General features: G+C 40.8%; 1 protein-coding gene across 42 annotated transcripts in view; it reads left to right on the forward strand.

Moving 5' to 3' along the window:
* BCAS3 (BCAS3 microtubule associated cell migration factor) overlaps window positions 1-19,577 on the forward strand; it is a 591,361-nt gene that overhangs the window by 1,031 nt on the left and 570,753 nt on the right. For 36 of the 42 annotated variants that reach the window (XM_086360515.1, XM_086360531.1, XM_086360537.1 and 33 more), the window contains exons 2-4: window positions 1,002-1,089; window positions 5,529-5,583; window positions 13,812-13,887. In XM_086360515.1, coding sequence (XP_086216641.1) covers window positions 1,019-1,089; window positions 5,529-5,583; window positions 13,812-13,887 — 202 coding nt within the window. In that variant the 5' untranslated portion in view covers window positions 1,002-1,018. The remainder of the gene's footprint in view (window positions 1-1,001; window positions 1,090-5,528; window positions 5,584-13,811; window positions 13,888-19,577) is intronic. The other 6 variants (XM_086360539.1, XM_086360547.1, XM_086360544.1 and 3 more) reach the window with 1 other exon arrangement.

The following is a 19,577-nucleotide window of genomic DNA, read 5'->3' on the forward strand; positions in this document are numbered from 1 at the left end:
GGCAGAGGGTCTTTTGCTTGTAGCAGATGGGAATCGTCTGTGGGCGAGATTTCCATTAAGGTGATAGAATGCCCCTTGCTTAAAAGAGGTGGCTTTAGGTGCTTTCAAGCAAGATTAGCTCCAGGCTACGTGCTGTCTCCTAAGATCTTTCACATTGCTGTCTCTTTTAACCTTAACCAAGTGTGTTCCATGCTTTTAAAACCTCCCAAGTGATTCAGATGCTTGTTAGACATTCAAGAATCAGGATGCAGTGATGGGACTGGAAAGGATAAAGGGCTTCTAATGTCATATAAGTTTTTATTACTTACTTAGACTCTGGTGATTAGGTTACAGTAGCAAAGGGGTTAACATATGATTTTGAAAATCTTGTTGAATTGTGACCATGCAGTCTCTTTTTAAATATATAATTGACATAAAGTATTAGATTAGTTTCAGGTGTACCCATAATGATTGGTATTTGTATATATTGTGAAATGATCACAATAAGACTAGAAAACACCCATTAGGATACATATGTAGTCTTACTCATAGATTACCAAAGATCTTAGTTGGAAGGTGTTACCTCACTGCTCCATTTGGTCTTAAAATACTGTACCTTGTATATTTTTTATTATTCAACATTAGAGTTCAATAAATTCTCTAATTTTGGCTCACAGAGGTAGCACATTTGTTTTTATAAAGTGATCCTCTGCTAGACTTTCCATCCCTTCCTAGTTTATGTTAACGGGAGCTCAGCGGGTCCTACAAGAGTCTTAACTAGTTTTGTGGTTCTGAGGCTTGGTCCAAATAAGAAGACCTCAGAGTAGTTTGAAAAGTACTTTTGTCTATTTCTTCCTATTCTGCCCTCTGCCCTTTTGGGTATAAGAGAAATTGCTGGGAAATTTTCCTATATTTTATATATTTTTTGACAATGGATCTCTAGCGAGCAATCATATATCTTGTTATCCTGAGCAGTAATGACCCTTTTTTTTTTTTTTTTTGTCTGTTCATTTTGGAAACAGGTTTTCTGAATGAAGAAATGGCTACAGACTCCCCCAGAAGACCCAGTCGTTGTACTGGTGGAGTTGTGGTTCGCCCTCAGGCCGTCACGTAAGCAAATTTCAGATGAACCTGATAGGTGAAAGAAAGATTACTCAGAATAGTAACTAACAATCAGCTTTCTTTCCTGAGCAGTGCTTACTTTTGAAAATCTGTTTAACTTGGCTTTACAGGATGACAGATATTATTGATTGCCAAAGCCAAATAAAAGCAATAATTGGAGGGTCAAGTTGATGTGTTTAGCACATTTATAGAGTACACGAAAAACACATGAGTACTGTTTTTTCAGACCTCAGTTTTAACAATTAGTGGGTCATTAAGTCAGTTTAGTCGATCAGGACCATTTAAAAAATAGAATATAATAGAAAATATAATTGGAGGTTAGTATTGTGTTCTGACAAGCACATAGATGTATTCATTCACATGTATGTGTATGTTTACTATGTGTGTGTGGATGTGCTCAGTTGTGTCCAATTCTTTGTGATCCGGTGGACTATAACCCACCTGGCTCCTCTGTCCATGGGATTTTCCTGGCAAGAATACTATATTGTGATGTAAAATATATCACTCTAGGTCTCAGTCAGAAAGTTTCAAAGTCAGTGTCAGAATACATTTCTATATTTTAAGCATTTTTTGACAAAGCATATCTGTACTTTCTAGGAGCTTATAATCTAATGTAGTTTAAGATGTATATACTTGTAAGCACTATAATGAATAAAAAAAGATGCCAGCAAAACAGCATGAGAATTTAGAGGGAATATTTTAGGGAAAGTATTTAGTTGGAGTACTTCAGATCTGAAAAGGTTTCATTAAGAAGCTAACATTTATAGCATACTTTAAAAGTAGAATATAATTTGGGCAGTTAGAATCAAGGGCTCATTTTCGGCAAAGGGGATGGAGTGAGCAGATGTGGGAAAGGGAAGCTGTTTTCATAAATGAAATCTTAGGGAACTTGACCTATTTAAAGGAGGTTGGAGTGGACAGTCAACACCCTTGAATAGCTGGCTAAGGAGATGAAATTTGTTTTCTGTCTTTCAAAAATGTCGTAAGGGAATTGTAGCATTTTGGATTATTTCCCATGGACAGTTTAGCATGTTACATAAAGATTTCCTTCGTAGATTAACAGAAATATGTACATACTATGATAATTTACCATTAAACTCCCCTTATTTTCCTCTTGTGTTTCCCAGGGCTGTATATTCCTTCACTAACTAAGGACCATGGCGATAGGTTAAGCATATTATTAGCTATGAGTTAGGTACTATTTCAGTCTTCGTTTTACAGGTGAGGAAACCAAAGCAGAGAGATACCAGTTTTCCTTGATAACAGCCAAGAAAGGAAACCTGGATCAAACCCAGGCAGTTTGTGTCCAGAGTCTGTGCGCTTTATGCACTGTTCTATGCTGCCTCACCATATGGTATTCCACATATATTGCTTTCGTTATGCAACATGTAATTTTAGTGTTTTTTTGAAGTACTTTAATTTATTCAGTGTTCTCTTAACAACTAATGCTTGAGCATCTACTCTGTGCCTAAATATTGAGTTATAGATTCTGGAGATAAAAGGTAAATATGAGAGAGGGATTCCTTTCTGTAATAAGAGTTTACATTCCAGTGGGGGACACAGTCCATAAAGTAATTACAGGCTGTGATCAGTGCCCAGTGCTCTGATGGAGAGTGACATCGGAGAGTGTGATTTAAGGCTGTCAGGAAGGACCTTTCTGAGGAGGTAACTTTAAGGCTGGAGATCTGAAAGGGAAGAGTTTGAGAAGGAATCCATGGAGAACAAAAGCTGATGTAAAGGTCTTGATTCAAAGAAGAGCTTGGTGTGGTCTAGGAATTGAAGTTGCATGTGACTGAAGCAGGCTAAGGAGAGGGGGAGAAAAATGAGGTTGGAGAGGAAGGCCTAATCAGTTTTTATAGGTATCTAAGGCCCAGGGACGGGGGAGCCTGGTGGGCTGCCGTCCATGGGGTCGAATAGAGTCGGACATGACTGAAGCGACTTAGCAGCAGCAGCAGCAAGGCATATTGCCTTTTTTAAAAATAGGATTTAGAATAACTCACATTGTTTCCTCTAAATGTGATTTTTCACATTTCTCTAAAATGAAGTTGATTTGGTGTTTTGAATAATTTTTTTTCTCCATTTGCTGATACCCATATATTTCACATTTGAAATATCTTCAGGATCCTTAATATGGGCTTCCATGTGGTTTAGTGGTAAAGAATCTGCCTGCCAATATAGGAGACACAGGAAATGTGGGTTCAATCCCTGGGTTGGGAAGATCCCCTAGAGGAGGGAATGCCACTAAAGTATCCTTGCCTGCAGAAATCCTATGAACAGAGGAGCCTGGTGGCTACAGTCCATGGGGTTGCAAAGAGTTGGACACGACAGTGCACGCGCACACACACATGCAGTATCCTTAATAGTTCTTCACTTTTATGCATTTTGATATTTTCCCATGTCTTACCTATGTCAAGAGTTCTGTGAGGATTTCTTAATAACTCCTAATGCCTGCTGCTGCTGCTGCTGCTAAGTCACTTCAGTCGTGTCCGACTCTGTGCAACCCCATAGACGGCAGCCCGCCAGGCTCCCCCGTCCCTGGGATTCTCCAGGCAAGAACACTGGAGTGGGTTGCCATTTCCTTCTCCAATGCATGAAAGTGAAAAGTGAAAGTGAAGTCGCTCAGTCGTGTCCGACCCTCAGTTACCCCATGGACTGCAGCCTTCCAGGTTTCTCCATCCATGGGATTTTCCAGGCAAGAGTACTGGAGTAGGGTGCCATTGCCTTCTCTGCCTAATGCCTGCACATGCATCAAAACAGATTCATTTTGCTGTATACAGGTAAGGGATTAGGATTAGGTTCATAACCAATTTAAACAGAAGGTCACTGAATACTGAGTCATCAGCAGTAGTTTTTCTTGCTCTAGGGCATTCTTCTGCTCTGACTTAGGAAGATCCTGCTTTAGTCAAGTCTTCTCTCATCACTCCTTCGGTATGAGTTAAAAGTTGTATCCTTTGGGTTGGCTAAAAAGTTCATTTGGGTTATGGAAAAACCCAAATGAACTTTTTGGCCAATCCAGTATATCACTATAAGAGACCATGTGGCCATAAAAAAGAATGAGATATTTCCATTTTCAGCAGTATTGATGGACCTAAAGATTATCATACTGAATGAAGTAAGCCAGGCAAAGAAAGACAGATCTATGATAGCACTTACATGTGGAATCTGAAAACAAATACAGATGAACTTATTTATAACTCACAGATGAAGAAAGCAAACTTATGGTTAGCAAAGTGGAAAGAGAAGGGGAGGGATAAGTTAAGAGTATGGGATTAACAGATAAACACTATGCTATGCTATGCTAAGTCACTTCAGTCGTGTCCAACTCTGTGCGACCCCATAGACGGCAGCCCACCAGGCTCCCCCGTCCCTGGGATTCCCCAGGCAAGAACACTGGAGTGGGTTGCCATTTCCTTCTCCAGTGCATGAAAGTGAAAAGTGAAAGTGAAGTCGCTCAGTCGTGTCCAACTCTTAGCGACCCCATGGACTGCAGCCTACCAGGCTCCTCTGTCCATGGGATTTTCCAGGCAAGAGTACTGGAGTGGGGTGCCATTGCCTTCTCTGCAGATATACACTAGTAGACATAAAGTAAACAATAAGGATTTGCTATTGTTAGCCCAGGGAACTGTATACAATACCTTATAATAACATATAATGGAAAAGAATTGGGAAAAAATAGAAAACTGAATCACTTTGCTTTGTACACCTGAAACTTACACAGTATTGTGATTCAACTATGGAGTGAAGTGAAGTGAAAGTCACTCAGTTGTGTCTGACTCTTTGCGACCCCGTGGACTATACAGTCCATAGAATTCTCCAGGCCAAAATACTGGAGTGGTAGCCTTTCCCTTCTCCAGGTGATCTTCCCAACGGAGGGATCAAACCCAGGTCTCCCACATTGCAGGTAGATTCTTCACCAGCTGAGCCAGCAGGGAATCTACTCTTTGCGACCCGGTGTTCTGGAATTCTCCAGGCCAGAATACTGGAATGGGTAGTCTTTCCCTTCTCCAGGGTATCTTCCCAACCCAGGAATGGAACCGGGGTCTACTTCAATTTAAAAAAATGGAGGGACTTCCGTGGTGATCCAGTGGTTAAGACTCTTTGCTTCCATTGCAGGGGGCACAGATTTGATCTCTGGTCAGGGAACTAAAATCCTGCATGCCATATGGCACAGCCAAAAAAAACCCCCAAAAAACAAAAAACATGACTTTTAAAAAGAGTTAATGTTTGAAAGAAATTTAAAGCTCATTTGCGTTTAAAAACATATTCAGAAAAATTAAGAAAGTAAGTTAGCAGAATTACCAGGTGATGAAAGTTGTTTTTTTCTTTTTTAAGTATTATGAATAACTGTTAGAGCTTGTAGAAAGAGCTTTTCCTTGTTTTATATTTAGCTGTCATGTTAAATTTTCTCCATCTCACCCCTTTTTCAGGGAGCAGTCCTACATGGAAAGTGTCGTGACTTTTCTGCAAGATGTTGTGCCTCAGGTAAGTATCTCTGTGGTTTCGGGAATAGCATGCCTTACTCTTGGCCAGGGAAGTTCTGAAATATTCTGTTCCCTGAGTTTGACACCAGTATCATCAACTTAAGAAAGACTTTTGATGTTTTAGCATTGTGAGCACTGGTAGTGTGGAACTATTCCTGCTGTTACTATTAGATGTGCCTTAGTTTTGTGCTGATGTTGTCATAATTATGTTTCTTTAGGACTTGATTTCCTAAGAGGAATCAAGGTGAGGTACTAGTTGAGAGATGGGGCTTGGGAATGCCTATTTGGGTTCTGTTTCCAAAATCTTCTCTTGTCGTAAATGTTGCCTGTTGAAAGTGAAATAAGCAGTATATGCTTTGCATTTGGTTAACGAGATATTATATTAACCAAATACTGAGTGCAGATCTGTATCACTTTCATATTGAACAGTAGTTTTATGCCAGTTAGAGCTTGTCTTGTTACTCTAGGGCTTCCCTGGTGGCTCAGACGGTAAAGAACCTGCCTGCAGTGTGGGAGACCTGGGTTTGATCCTGGGTCAGGATCCCCTAGAGAAAGGAATGGCTCCCTACTTCAGTATTGTTGCCTGGAGAATTCTGTGCACAGAGGAGGCTGGGGGGCTACAGTCCATGGGGTTGCAAAGAGTTGGACACAACTGAGTGACCAACAGTTTGTTACTCTAAGAGAGTAAGCCCTTTACTGTTCACTAACTGTGAGAATAAAGAATGAGAGTAACTCTCCTGGGATCATCTCTAGTGCACCGTCACCCAGACTTCAATTAACATAGGTAACACTTGGCACACTTGTTAAAAATAATAATTTCCAGCCCCATCTCCAGGTGAGTTTGTCTTAAGGGAATTGAGGCGGCCTCCAGTAACTTGTGTCTCTAGGAAGAATCTCAGGTGATTCTTGGGAAACAGTATCTTTGGGAAGTTGCTGGTTAGTGGAGTTCCTAAAGGGGGAGGGTTCTGGTTTTCTCTGGTACTGTCAGTGTTCCGACTGGCATAATATCTGTAATTGTAGTGATGAAAAAGGGCATTCATAAATCCAGTGTCCCAGCTTTAGGAGAAGGTCCTGGAAAAGTCTAAAATCCAGATTTCAATTGTATTACACCAATTGTATTCTTCAAATAAGGGAAAATATTAAGGCATATATGGTCTTCCTTTATTATATTCAGTCAACTTTGATGAAAAAATAGGTCATGATGGCAAGATCTCTGGGGCCTGTAAGGCAAAATAAATGCTTTGTTTTCTTGAGGAGCTTGGTTAAGTAGGGAAGTCAATGGCTTGAAACAGTCAGAGATAGTAACATATCCGTAAGATATCAGAGATAGTAGTAAGATATCAGAGACAGTAGTAACATATCAGTAAGTGCTGCACCTGGTAGTAACCGGCTGAATATTTAAATGCTCAGGGAATGCACAGCAAAGGAAGAGCGAAAGAGTCAAGTTCCAAAGGACATTGGAAGTGGGGTCAGTTGAAATGAATGGAAATGTGATGGTGAAGGAAACTGCCCAGCTGGGGATGGTAGGCAGCAGAATTGCTGTGGCTGTAGAGACTCTTGTATAGCCCAGGCTTAGAGAGCAGTCAGGGCCAAAATCCAATTTGGTCTTCTACAAACTGTACCTTTCTCTTAACCCCTGGGCCTTGATATGAGGCTAGTTCTAAGGGAGGAGCGTTTGAACATCTTGATAGTCTACCTTCCCATTAGAATGCCCCTTTATAACATTTTTCAAAGGCACCTTTTGTGCTCATGGAAACCCTGCAGAGCAAGCAGTTTTTTGTCAGCTGGAAGAAAGAGGCTGCGATCAGAGGCTTTGAGGGACTAGTTGGAGAGTTTTCTAGAGAAACAAGAATACTGGGTTGAGCAATAGATTGAAAATAGGGGGCTGCTAAAACTGATTGGGTTTTAGCCAAGAATGTTATGATGGTGCAAGGTGGAAGATTAACTTAGTTTTTATGAGGATTATACATCAGGAAGGGGATGAGCTATGCAATTGACTGTGAAGATTGGGATCAGAGTTAGGTACCTGTGGAAGTAAAGATGTAGTTACGGATCTAAGAAATAGAATAGTCATTTAAGAAGTTTGCATTGTCTAAGTCATTATTCTAGTGACTATGGAAAGAAAACAAAAATTCAGGCAGCAGACTTGACTCAACCAGGCGCCACCAGTCGGGTGCTGTGTTAAGTTAAGGGATGCTCAGTGCCTGTCCTAAAGGCTTCATAGTCTAGAGACCTGCCTGGTGGTCCAGTGGCTAAGACGCCATGGTTCCAATGCAGGGGGCCTGGGTTCTATCCCTGGTAAGGGAACTAGATCCCACATGCTGCAACTGAGTTTATATTCTTCACTTAAAGATCCCATATGCCACAATTAAGACCTGGAGCAGCCAAATTAAAAAAAAAAAGCTTCTTGGTCTTGTGCAGTAGTCAGGCAGACCCTTTTTTTTTAAAGGGCCAGAGAAGTTTTACAGCTCATACAGTCTTTGCTGCAACTGCTCAGCACTGCGTTTTACATAAAAGAAAGGGTATGGCTGTATTAAAATAGAGCTTGATTTATGAACACAGGTTGTTTAGTCACCAAGTCGTGTCCTACTCTTTTGACACCTCATGGACTATAGCCTACCAGGCTTCTCTTTCCATGGGATTTCCCAGGCAAGAGAACTAGAGTGGGGTGAGATTTCCTTCTCCAGTGAACATAGGTGGTAGACCAGATTCGATGACCCATGGTCCCTTTTTTCCACATTTAATCCAGAATAGAATGGGAAAGACTAGAGATCTCTTTAAGAAAATTGGAGTTACCAAGGTAATGTTTCATACAAAGATAGGCCCAGTAAAGGACGAAAATGTCAAGGACCTAACAGAAGCAGAAGATGTTAAGAAAAGGTGCCAAGAATACACAAAAAAACTGTACAAAAAAGGTCTTAATGACCGAGTTAACCGAGTGATGATGTGGTCACTCACCTAGAGCCAGACATCCTGGAGTGTGAAATCAAGTGAGCCTTAGAGTCTTACTACAAACAAAGCTGGTGGAGGTGATGGAATTCTAGCTGAACTATTTCAGATCTTAAAAGATGATGCTGTCAAAGTGAATGCACTCATTATGCCAGCAAATTTGGAAAACTCAGCAGTGGCCATAGGACAGGAAAAGGTCAGTTTTCATTCCAGTCCCAAAGAAAAGCAATGCCAAATAATGTTGAGGTTACCCCACAACTGCACTCATTTCACAGGCTAGCAAGGTAATGCTGAAAATGCTTCAAGTTAGGCTTCAACAGTACATGAGCCAAGAACTTCCAGATATACAAGCTGGATTTAGAAAAGGCAGAGGAAACAAGATATCAAATTGCCAACATCCGCAGGATCGTAGAAAAAAAAATGGAATTCCAAAAAAAAAAAAAAAAATCAACTTCTGCATCATTAACTACGCTAAAGCTTTTGACTGTGTGGATCACAACAAACTGTATAATATTCTTAAAGAGATGGAAATGTTAGACCACCTTACCTGCCTCCTGAGAAACCTGTATGCAAGGACAAGAAGCAACAGTTAGAAGTGGATATGGAACAAAGGACTGGTTCCAGATTGGGAATGGAGTACGTCAAGGCTGTATATTGTCACCCTGCTTATTTAACTTATATGCAGAGTACATCATGTGAAATGCTGGACTGGATGAATCACAAGGTGGAATCAAGATTGCTGGGAGAAATATCAACAACCTCAGATACGCAGATGATACCACTTCAATGGCAGAAAATGAAGAGGAACTAAGGAGCCTCTTGTTGAAGGTGAAAAAGGAGAGTGAAAAAGCTGGCTTAAAACTCAACATTCAAAAAACAAAAATCATGGCATCTGGTTCCATCGCTTCATGGCAAATAAGTGGGGGATATGTGCAAAAAGTGTCAGATTTCATTTTCTTGGGCTCCAAAATCACTGCAGACAGTGACTGCAGCCACAAAATTAAATGACTCTTACTCCTTGGAAGAATAGCTATGTCAAACCTATACAGTGTTTTAAACAGCTGGAGACATCATTTTGTGGACCAAGGTCTGTCTAGTCAAAGCTATGGTTTTTCCAGTAGTCATGTATGGATGTGAGAGTTGGACCATAAAGAAGACTGAGTGCCGAAGAATTGATGTATTTGAACTGTGGTGCTGGAGAAGACTCTTCAGAGTCCCTTGGATTGCAAGATCAAACGAGTTAATTTAAAGGAAATCAGTCCTAAATATTCATTGTAAGGACTGATGCTGAAGACCCAGTACTTTGGCCATCTAATGCAAAGAGCTGACTCACTGGAAAAGACCCTGATGCTGGGAAAAATTGAGGGCAAGAGGAGAATGGGACAACAGGGAATGAGATGGTTGGATGGCATCACTGACTCGATGGATATGAGTTTGAGGAAACTCTGATAGTGATGGACAGAGAAGCCTGCCTTGCTGCAGTTCATGGGGTTGCAAAGAGTCAGACACAACTTAGCGACTGAACAGCAACAAATCCAGAATCTGCCGTTTTGCATTCAGCCACTTGGAAAATGATACATCTTTGCTGAGATGTGTTCCAACTCCTGCTTTATCCTGGGAATCACTGAATTCATGGAACCTAAAAATTATTCTCTGGGTTTCCAAATATCCCTAAGAGGGAGAAAATGTGTTGTCAGACTTATATCAGTTTCTTCAGCTGTCACAAATAGTGTGAATTCCCACTGTGTTTAACAGATGTCATTGATGGCTGATAGAAGCCCTAAGCTGTGCCCTTTGATTCAATAATTGTACTTAAGAAAACTTACTAAAAAATTCTCAGAAAAAAAAAGTTACAGCCAAGAACTTTTGAGTGAGAAATTTTGACATTTTTCAGTGTGAAAAATTGTAGCCACAGGACTTGCCTGGTGGTCCAGTGGCTAAGACTCCATGCTCCCAATGTAGGGGGCCAGGGGCCACGGTTAGATCCCTGGTCAGGGGACCAGATCCCACATGCTGCAACGAAGACCCAGGGCAGCCAAATCAATCTAAATAGAATTATAGCCTGCCCAAATGTCAGTAATAGTCAAGCAAATTATATGTGGTCTCTGTAGAATAATTTGCTATAATTAAAAAGTAATACTTTTGACAAAGAGCATGCAATGGAAGTTATTTTCTCTCCAGTGAAGAAAAAACATACCTACAGTGATTGTTGCTGTATTTTTTTAAATTTAGTAATAACTCTGTGCTTATGAATGTGTATATGTTTTAGAAACCAGATAAGGAATAAAAGGAGAAATAACAAGTCCTGTATCAGTAATGGGATAAAACCTTCAAATCTAAATAAGAGAGCAGTGCTGTTGGATCTTGACTGAAGGAGGGCTAAAAATCAGTGCTGGGGGAGAAATTATGTGTCAGTACACTGACCTCCAGTAAGATAGCAGATAAACCTGAATGGGGGCCTTCCCTGGTGGCATAGTGGGTAGGAAGCTGCCTACCAATTCAGGGGACACCAGTTTGATCCCTGGTCTGGGAAGATCCCACATGCAGTGGAGCAACTGAGCCCGTTCACGGCTGCTGACGCCTGCACTCTCTAGGGGCCTCCAGCCACAACTAATGAGCCCCTGTGCCTAGAGCCTGTGCTCCGCAGTAGGAGAAGCCACCGCAGCGAGAAGCCTGCGTACTGCAACTAGAGAGTAGCTCCACTGTCCACAACTAGAGAAAGCCTGTGTGCAGCAGCGAAGACCCAGTGCAGCCAAATAAAGCAGTGTGTACAGATCAAAAAAAAAAAAATCTGAATCGGCACCTGGTGAGTCTATACTTCACTGACAGACGACTCAAACATGAATAAAGGATATCATCGAAAGCTGGGAGGCAAAATGACATGATGTCACTTGCCTTCTAGATGCCAACCTGCAGGAAGGCACGCAATATGCTTCAGTCAACTTCATAGAATTTTCTAAAAAATGCTTAGTAGAGAGCAGTATGTCTGCTGAGGAGAGATGAAAACCTGAAGACGTAGGAGAAGTGTTGCAAGCCTTGTGAAAGTCTTGTTTCTCCCCGAAGGGGAAAGAGAAGAAGTCTTAAGAATCCCAATCCACTGGAGAGCCTCTTTTAACCTTGTTTCATATTGCATGTTGGCCAGCAGTCAAAGGAGAGCATCATGCAAATGTTGCAGAGGAATTGGGAGAATGTTGATTAAGGAGATGATAAGCTGCCTTAAGGGTTCCCTGGTGGCTCAGCAGTAAAGAATTCGCCTGCGGTGCAGGAGAGGTGGGTCCAATCCCTGGTTCGGGAAGATTCCCTGGAGGAGGAAATGGTAACCCACTCCAGTATTATTGCCTGGAGAATCCCGTGGACAGAGGAGCCTGGTGGGCTACAGTCCATAGGGTTGCAACGAAACTGAAGTGACTCAGTGCACATGTGCACACAAGCAGCCTTATGCTAAATGGAAGAAGATTCGGAAATGTATTATTGCTTTACCAGGTTAATGGAGAGCCTGACATAGGGAAAAAGGGGTCGTCCTAAATGCAGTGTGGTATCCTAGGTTGAGTCCTGGAGCAGAGAAACGACATTAGTGGAAAAACTGCTGAGATCCCAAGAACGACTGGGGCTTAATTAGTAGTAAAGCACCCGTGTTAAGTCACTGGTTTTGACAGAGGTACCATGGTAAGGTAAGATTTGGTTAGATTAGATAGTTAATAGTAGGTGAAATTGGTTGACTGGTATATGAGAACTCTCGGTGCTATGTTTAATAATCTAAAATTATTCCCAGGTGAGAACTTTATTTTTAATAGGCAAAGCTTTGTTTTGTTTTTTTTCTAAAGATTTTTTATTTTTGGCTGCACTGAGGCTTAGTTGCTCCTGCAGCATGTGAAATCTTAGTTTCCCAACCAGGGATTGAACCCGCCTCTCCCGCATTGGAAGGTGGTTTCTCAACCACTGGACACGCAGGGAATTTCCAAGAGTTTTCAAGGATAAGAGAGCAAGACAGAGGAAGAAGAGGAAGAAGATGAGGATGAGATGGTTGAAGATAAAGTAGATGAATTAGTTGGTTCTAGTACAGATTTTCCTTTTCTCTAAGTATAATTGTACCATACATATCTCAGGTTGTTTTTTTTTTTTAAACAAAGACAATTGAAATCACATGAATGTGTAAGATAACATTTTCTTTTTGTTTGATAAACCTACTATTAAAATGATCCTGTCTTTTAGTAATATCTTTAGTGGCCATTAACATTGTGTAGTACAGAAAAAGGCTGTAAGGTGACATGGAAATTTAAAGCAAGTCATGTATAACACATATATTGGATAGTAGTTTTTGTAAACTTTTGATACAGGTTATGTTAAATAACTTCTGTGAACTGAGTATCACTTTATAACTGAAAATGTTGCAGCTTTCTGTTGACATCCTCAGTGCTTGCAAGTATATACAACCTAGAAAATCTAGATACTTTTAAATAAAAGCATTTACTTTGTGGAGAGATGACTCCCTTTGAATACTGATGGGAGACTTCCCTGGCGCTCCAGTGGTTAGGACTTCACCTTCCAGTGCAGGCGGCGCAGTTTCAATCCCTGGTCAGGGAGGTAAGATTGCACATAACCTCACAACCAAAAAACCAAAAGATAAAACAGAAACAATATTGTAACAAATTCAATAAAAACTTTAAAAATGGTTCACTGTAAAAAGAATGCTGGTGGATACTGTTGATTCTCTCCCAGTAACTTCATAGCAGTTTATGCTTATCTTCGTGACCCTTATGGGCTTGCAAGAAAGCTTATAGGTTGGGTCTAGAGGTAAAAGAGACTGAAAAAGTAATGTGTTTTTTCCATTCCCAACTCTGGCCAGCACCCTCCACCTGGAACTGGTAGTTAGTGGAAAGTAATGATCTTGACAATTTTAGGTAGAGTATAATTGCTTGATCCTAAACACTTGGAAACTAAATCAATATATGTGGTGGTTTGGTTTATTTCTTCAGCTTTATTTGTTGACCAGTAAAGGAGATTAGTTTTTTGAGTGTCTTTGAATTATAGTGACACTTCCAATAGACTCTGATCATTGTATTTTAGGTTTCTGCAGTTCTTAGGCTAAAAACCCTTTTCCGACCAAGATTATCAGACTCCTAGATAGCTTTCTTTGAAAATAAAAGTATTACAAAATGTGCCAGTTCTCAAGATGTAGGATTGGTGAGGTTGGAGGGGTTCAATTACTCTTTGTTTTGAACATCACTAGTATTCGTGCTATAAAACATTTTCATTCAAATATTTCTGTTTACTATACAGGCTTACAGTGGAACACCTCTAACAGAAGAAAAGGAGAAAATAGTCTGGGTCAGATTTGAAAATGCAGATTTAAATGGTATGCTTTTAACTTTTGGTGGGGGGCATATGAATTAAATGTTTGAGGTTGACCTGATTCCAAAAAGAGAACCCTTACCTTTTGTCAGGTTACTTTCTCTTAAAATGAGTTTTTAAGTTTTCAAAAAACATTTATTTTCAACTATAGAAACTTGATTAGAATTAATATCGTAAGTCTTAGAGTCACTGTACATGTAGTGCCTAGAGTCCCTGTACATGTAGTGCCTAGCCTTAAACTTTAAGTCCAAGTAAGATAACAATTTCTTAGAGAAAAAGTTTTTCTAATTCAAGTTTGGTCAGTTGTATGGGATTTATAACAGCACAATAAAAATTAGTGTTGAACTTTTTAGACTTTGAAATATTTTTCTGGACTTCCCTGGTGGTCCAGTGGCTAAGACTCTGTGCTCCCAGTGCAGGGGGCTCGGATTCAATCCTTGGTTGGTGAACTAGATACCACATGCTGCAACTAAGAGTTCGAGGGTCCCAGCTGAGGAGGCTGCATGCTGCAAGCAAGGCTTGGTGGTGGTGCTAGTTTGGTTTAGTTGCTAAGTCGTGTCCGACTCTTGAGACCCCATGGACTGTAGTTCACCAGGCTCTTCTGTCCATGGAATTCTCCCAGCAAGAATACTAGAGTGGGTTGCCATTTCCTTCTCCAGGGCATCTTCCCGACCCAGGAATTGAACCTGGGCCTCCTGCGTTGGCAGGCAGATTTTTTACCAACTGAGCTATGAGGGAAGCCCAGGCTTGGTGTAGCCAAATAAGTAAATAAAAGGGAAATTATTTTTTAAAAACATATTCCTGAGCAGAACTTATGCCAGTCCAGGGCCTGTTTGTTCTCAGACACCTTCCTTCCACGTCATTGCTCCTTCCTGCTCCCTCTTACAAAGGGCTGCTCCTTGTCTGTCGTCTTCTGGCTGAGTTTGGGAGGCACTGGTAGGAGATTGGAAGGGAGGATGGGAGCAAGGGAGAGTATTATTCCCTCTCCCTCTCTTTTGGCAGCTGCATTTCCTCCGTGCTTCTCTCTTCCCCTGGGCAGCTCCACTTGCCTTTCTGGGGGTGACCCCAGCACCCTGCTTTCCTCCCTGTCTTCCTAGCTTAGGGGTGGTATTGGCTTCCTGCTGTTGCTAATTCAGTAGGCCACCATCTGTGGAACCAGTTGTCTGTATTAAGTTCCCTGTTATGAATACACTGACTTGTTTTCATTTCTTAGTTGGACATTGATGGGTACCTTACTCTTGAGTCTTTGTCTCCTCTGGGACATTTAAGATTCCGCATTTTCCTTTAAAAACTACTGTCCAGAACGCGGGAGGCTGTCACTTCCACAAATCGGTTTCTTTTGAATTTGGATTCTCTGTCAGGTGGTTTGTTTACATGGCAACTTGTTATGCCGTCCATGCAGAGTAACACATTCGTTTGTATAGGTGGTTATTTATGATACATAACCTTTTCCTACAGTATTTCTCTCTGAAAGCTTTTTATATTCAAAATTTCCTTTCTCTTCACGACTGTCAAATTTCCTTGTTGCCAGTGTATTCTTCCTTTTCTTCTTTCTCTTCTTTATTAAGAACTACTTACTTGTTTGTCATCTTTTGTTTCCTGTCACCATTTCCTCATGAATTCAGACTCTTTTCTCTTCTGCAAGTGTATTTGCTTTGTGGATATCAATGTATTAGAGGACTTTCTTGATTTAATAAGAAAGGAACTGTGGTCATGGTCTTGAAAATATTAGACAATAGCAAAAAATTATAAAGCATATGCAGAATGTTAAAAGTAATTGATCTTTAGAAGGTTTATGTCAGCAGTAATATGACTTAAAAAAAAAATCACATAATTGGGACATTCCTGGTAGTCTAGAGGTTAGGGCTCTGCACTCTCACTGCCTGGGGCCCAGGTTCAATCCCGGGTCAGGGAACTAAAATCTTACAAGTCTCACGGCATGGTCAAAAAAAAAATTTTTTTTCACAAAATTAACTTTAAAAATGTCATCAAAATAATCTTTAGGAAAGTGTTTTTTTTTTTTTAACAGCAAATAAGAATTGCTGGAGTAATAATGCTTTATAAAGCCTTTGCATTATTGAAGTGCAATGCATTTGCATCTGGAAATGTAAATGGATGCCACTTATTTGGGACTTTCTGTTCTGTTGAACTTATAATGGTTGTCCTTAAGAATATCCTGTATCTTAGTTGATTTATTAAACTTTTAAATTTATACATCTTCATGTTAAATACTTCAGCACACTCCCATATCCTTTGGTCTCTCCTTTCTATATCATATTGATAGTGTATGACATTTTGTCCTGGATTTTTATGGATACTCTTTTTACCATCTCTGGCCCTCGGGCTGTGTGTGCATGTGCACACAGGTATGTGTGTGTTTTAAAGCCATAGTAAATATTACCAAGATATTGGATCCTCCTTAACTTCCCCAGTCTCTTACAGCATTTCTTGGATTTGCCTCTTATTTGTGTTCTTTCTTTAGGAATGTTTTATTTAGGTGCTTGTATGGCAGACCTTTTGAGATATTTATGATTGAAAGAAAATTTGGCATGGGAAAGAAAAAGTAGGATTCCCTGGCTGAAAGTGCAGCATCTCTCTGAAAAAGGCCGTGTGTGCATGCTAAGTTGCTTCAGTTATTCCGACTCTTGCGGACTATTTGTACTGGAGCCCTCCAGGCTCCTCTGTCCATGGGCTTCTCCAGGCAAGAATACTGGAGTGGGTTGCCATGCTCTCTTCCAGGGATCTTCCCGACCCACAGTTTGAACGTGGGTTCTTGCGTCTCTGGCGTTTGGCAGGCAGGTTCTTTACCACTAGCTCTGCCACTTTTCCATTACATTAGAGATTCTTGATCAGCCATCCTGCCCTTCCCTGGTTTTGTCTTCCGCAGCTGGGATGTGATTCTTTGATCATTGCCTTTTGTCTGTCATGACATCGTAAGGGAGACAGTGGAGAGGCTGCTTCTGGCCGCCGCCGTAGTAGCTCAGCAGCCTGTTTCTTTGTAGAGCAGTTGGATACCCAGAGATTGTATTAGGTATTTAGGCTTCTCTTTGCTAGACTTGGAGTTTTTTCTGGCAAAACAATTTAGAAGTCTTTTACCTGTCCATAGATTTAAGTTATTTTATAATATTAATGAAACTCTATTAGCTGTTGATTTAAAACCTGCAGTCTTCAAATTGAACTGTGCTCTGCTGATTCCTTTCTGTTTGTTCCAGCAGGCCTGAGAACTCTGCTTTTCATCATGAAATTATTAAAGGGTGCCATTTGGCCCCTGCCACAGGGTTGCAGCCCGTCTGATTACAGGCTTATCAGAGTTGGGGGTGGAGTAGGTAACAGCTTATAGGAGAGATACTTCTGAGGAATCTGGGTTATTGGGATTCTCTTTTCCTGAATCCTTTTAGCTATCTCCGTTCCTAATCTGGTTTGGTGTCCAGTAGAGACTGCGACTGTTGGAGTTTAATAGGAGGAGGATTAAGGCCCTTTGTGTCATGGTTATTGTTTTGTTTCTGCTTTCAGGGAGTCTCGTTTATACCCAAGATTGTTTTTCTTGAGGCACTCACTGTACTGAAAAAGATAAAAGAAGTAGCCAAAGCAGGTTAATATCCTGACATTTTCTGTCACATTCTCTAAAGGTGAGCATGTAGTGTGAGTCGCAAAACACATCAGGTTTAATCAGCTGGTTTGCTCCAGTATAAGAACTGCCAACTTTCTAGCCTTTGCGGGGGTAATTCTTACTATCCTGAGTTGGTCAGTTCTAATATCAAGTTTTAAGTATCTAATTGATACTTAGATATCAATTTTTCTGTTCAACAGATTTTTTTTTTTTAGTTGCATGTGATCAGTTTAAGGGCAAAAAAGGTTTTAATTGTGGTAAAATGTGCTTAACATAAAATTTACTTTCTTAACCATTTTTGAGTGTACTGATCTGTAGTTGTAAATACATTCACATTGTTACACAACCAATCTCCAGAGCTGTTTTTATCTTGTAAAACTGAAACTATACCCATTACACAACGACTCTACATTCTCTCCTTCTCACTAACTCCAGGCAACCACCATTCTACTTTGTCTCTGAATTGGAGATACTTAAGCCACCTCATAAGCAGCATCATTCAGTGATATCATCAGTTCAGTTCAGTTGCTCAGTCGTGTCCGACTCTTTGTGACCCCATAAATCACAGCACGCCAGGCCTCCCTGTTCGTCACCAGCTTCCAGAGTTTACTCAGACTCATGTCCATCAAGTCGGTGATGCCATCAGCCATCTAATCCTCTGTCGTCCCCTTCTCCTCCTGACCCCAATTCCTCCCAGCATCAGGGTCTTTTCCAATGAGTCAGCTCTTTACATGAGGTGGCCAAAGTACTGGAGTTTCAGCTTTAGCATCAATCCTTCCAATGAACACCCAGGACTGATCTCCTTTAGAATGGACTGGTTGGATCTCCTTGCAGTCCGAGGGACTCTCAAGAGTCTTCTCCAACACCACAGTTCAAAAGCATCAATTCTTCAGTGTTCAGCTTTCCTCACAGTCCAACTCTCACATTCATACATGACCACTGGAAAAACCATAGCCTTGATTAGACAGACCTTTGTTGGCAAAACAATATCTCTGCTTTTTAATATGCTGTCTACGTTGGTCATAACTTTCCTTCCAAGGAGTAAGCGTCTTTTAATTTCATGGCTGCAGTCACCATCTGTAGTGATTTTGGAGCTCCAAAAAATAAAGTCTGACACTGTTTCCACTGTTTCCCCATCTATTACCCATGAAGTGATGGGACCAGATGCCATGATGTTAGTTTTCTTAATGTTGAGCTTTAAGCCAACTTTTCACTCTCTTCTTTCACTTTCATCAAGAGGCTTTTTAGTTCCTCTTTACTTTCTGCCATAAGGGTGGTGTCATCTGCATATCTGAGGTTATTGATGTTTCTCCCGGCAATCTTGATTCCAGCTTGTGCTTCTTCCAGCCCAGTATTTCTCATGTGATATCATACATGTGTCTAAATTTCCTTTCTAAGTCTGTGATATTCTGTTTTTTGTTTTCTTTTTTTAATCATTTTATCTTTTCATAGGTGATCATTTGGGTTGCTTCCACCCTTTGGCTTTACAAAGAATGCTGCTTTTAGCAGTTATTTTTGCAAATACCTCTTTGAGTCCCTGCTTTCAGTTTCTTTTTGAGTAATACCCATAAGTAGATTTGTTGGCTTATAAGTTCTTTTTAATTTTTTGAGAAACCACCGTACTATTTTCCATATGGTATTCATTTTAAACCTGCTCCCATGGCTGGGAAGCATAGTGGCTTAATCCCTTGAGTCTTTCACTTCTCACTGCTCCTCTCTGGCGCTTATTTCTCTTCTCTGACTTCTCTAATGAGGTTGGAGCAGTGATTGCTCAAAGCTCTCTGTTTATAACTTTATGATCAAAGAGGAAAAAAGAGTCCTTTGGGCAGTCCAGCATGCTCAGTCTGGATTACCTTCCAGTTATGGGAATAGTTGCAGTGGCCAAGGATATGGTACTAGCACTGGCTCAGCTGGTTGTGAGGAGAAGCCTGTCCTTGTGCTTGATGTGGGGGGAGGGTAAGATCAGTTATCAGAAAAGGAGGAGGTATAGAGCAGGAAGCGTGTGAGGCTGCAGAGAGAGCAGGGGCTGTGAGCCTCTGCTGCCCTAGTGTGCCTGGGTCCCCATTTCAGTGGCCTCCTAGACA

This window comes from Bos grunniens, chromosome 19 (assembly GCF_055505025.1).
Source record: "Bos grunniens cultivar Pamir isolate PY7600 chromosome 19, Bosgru_T2T1.0, whole genome shotgun sequence".
Lineage (NCBI taxonomy): Eukaryota > Metazoa > Chordata > Mammalia > Artiodactyla > Bovidae > Bos > Bos grunniens.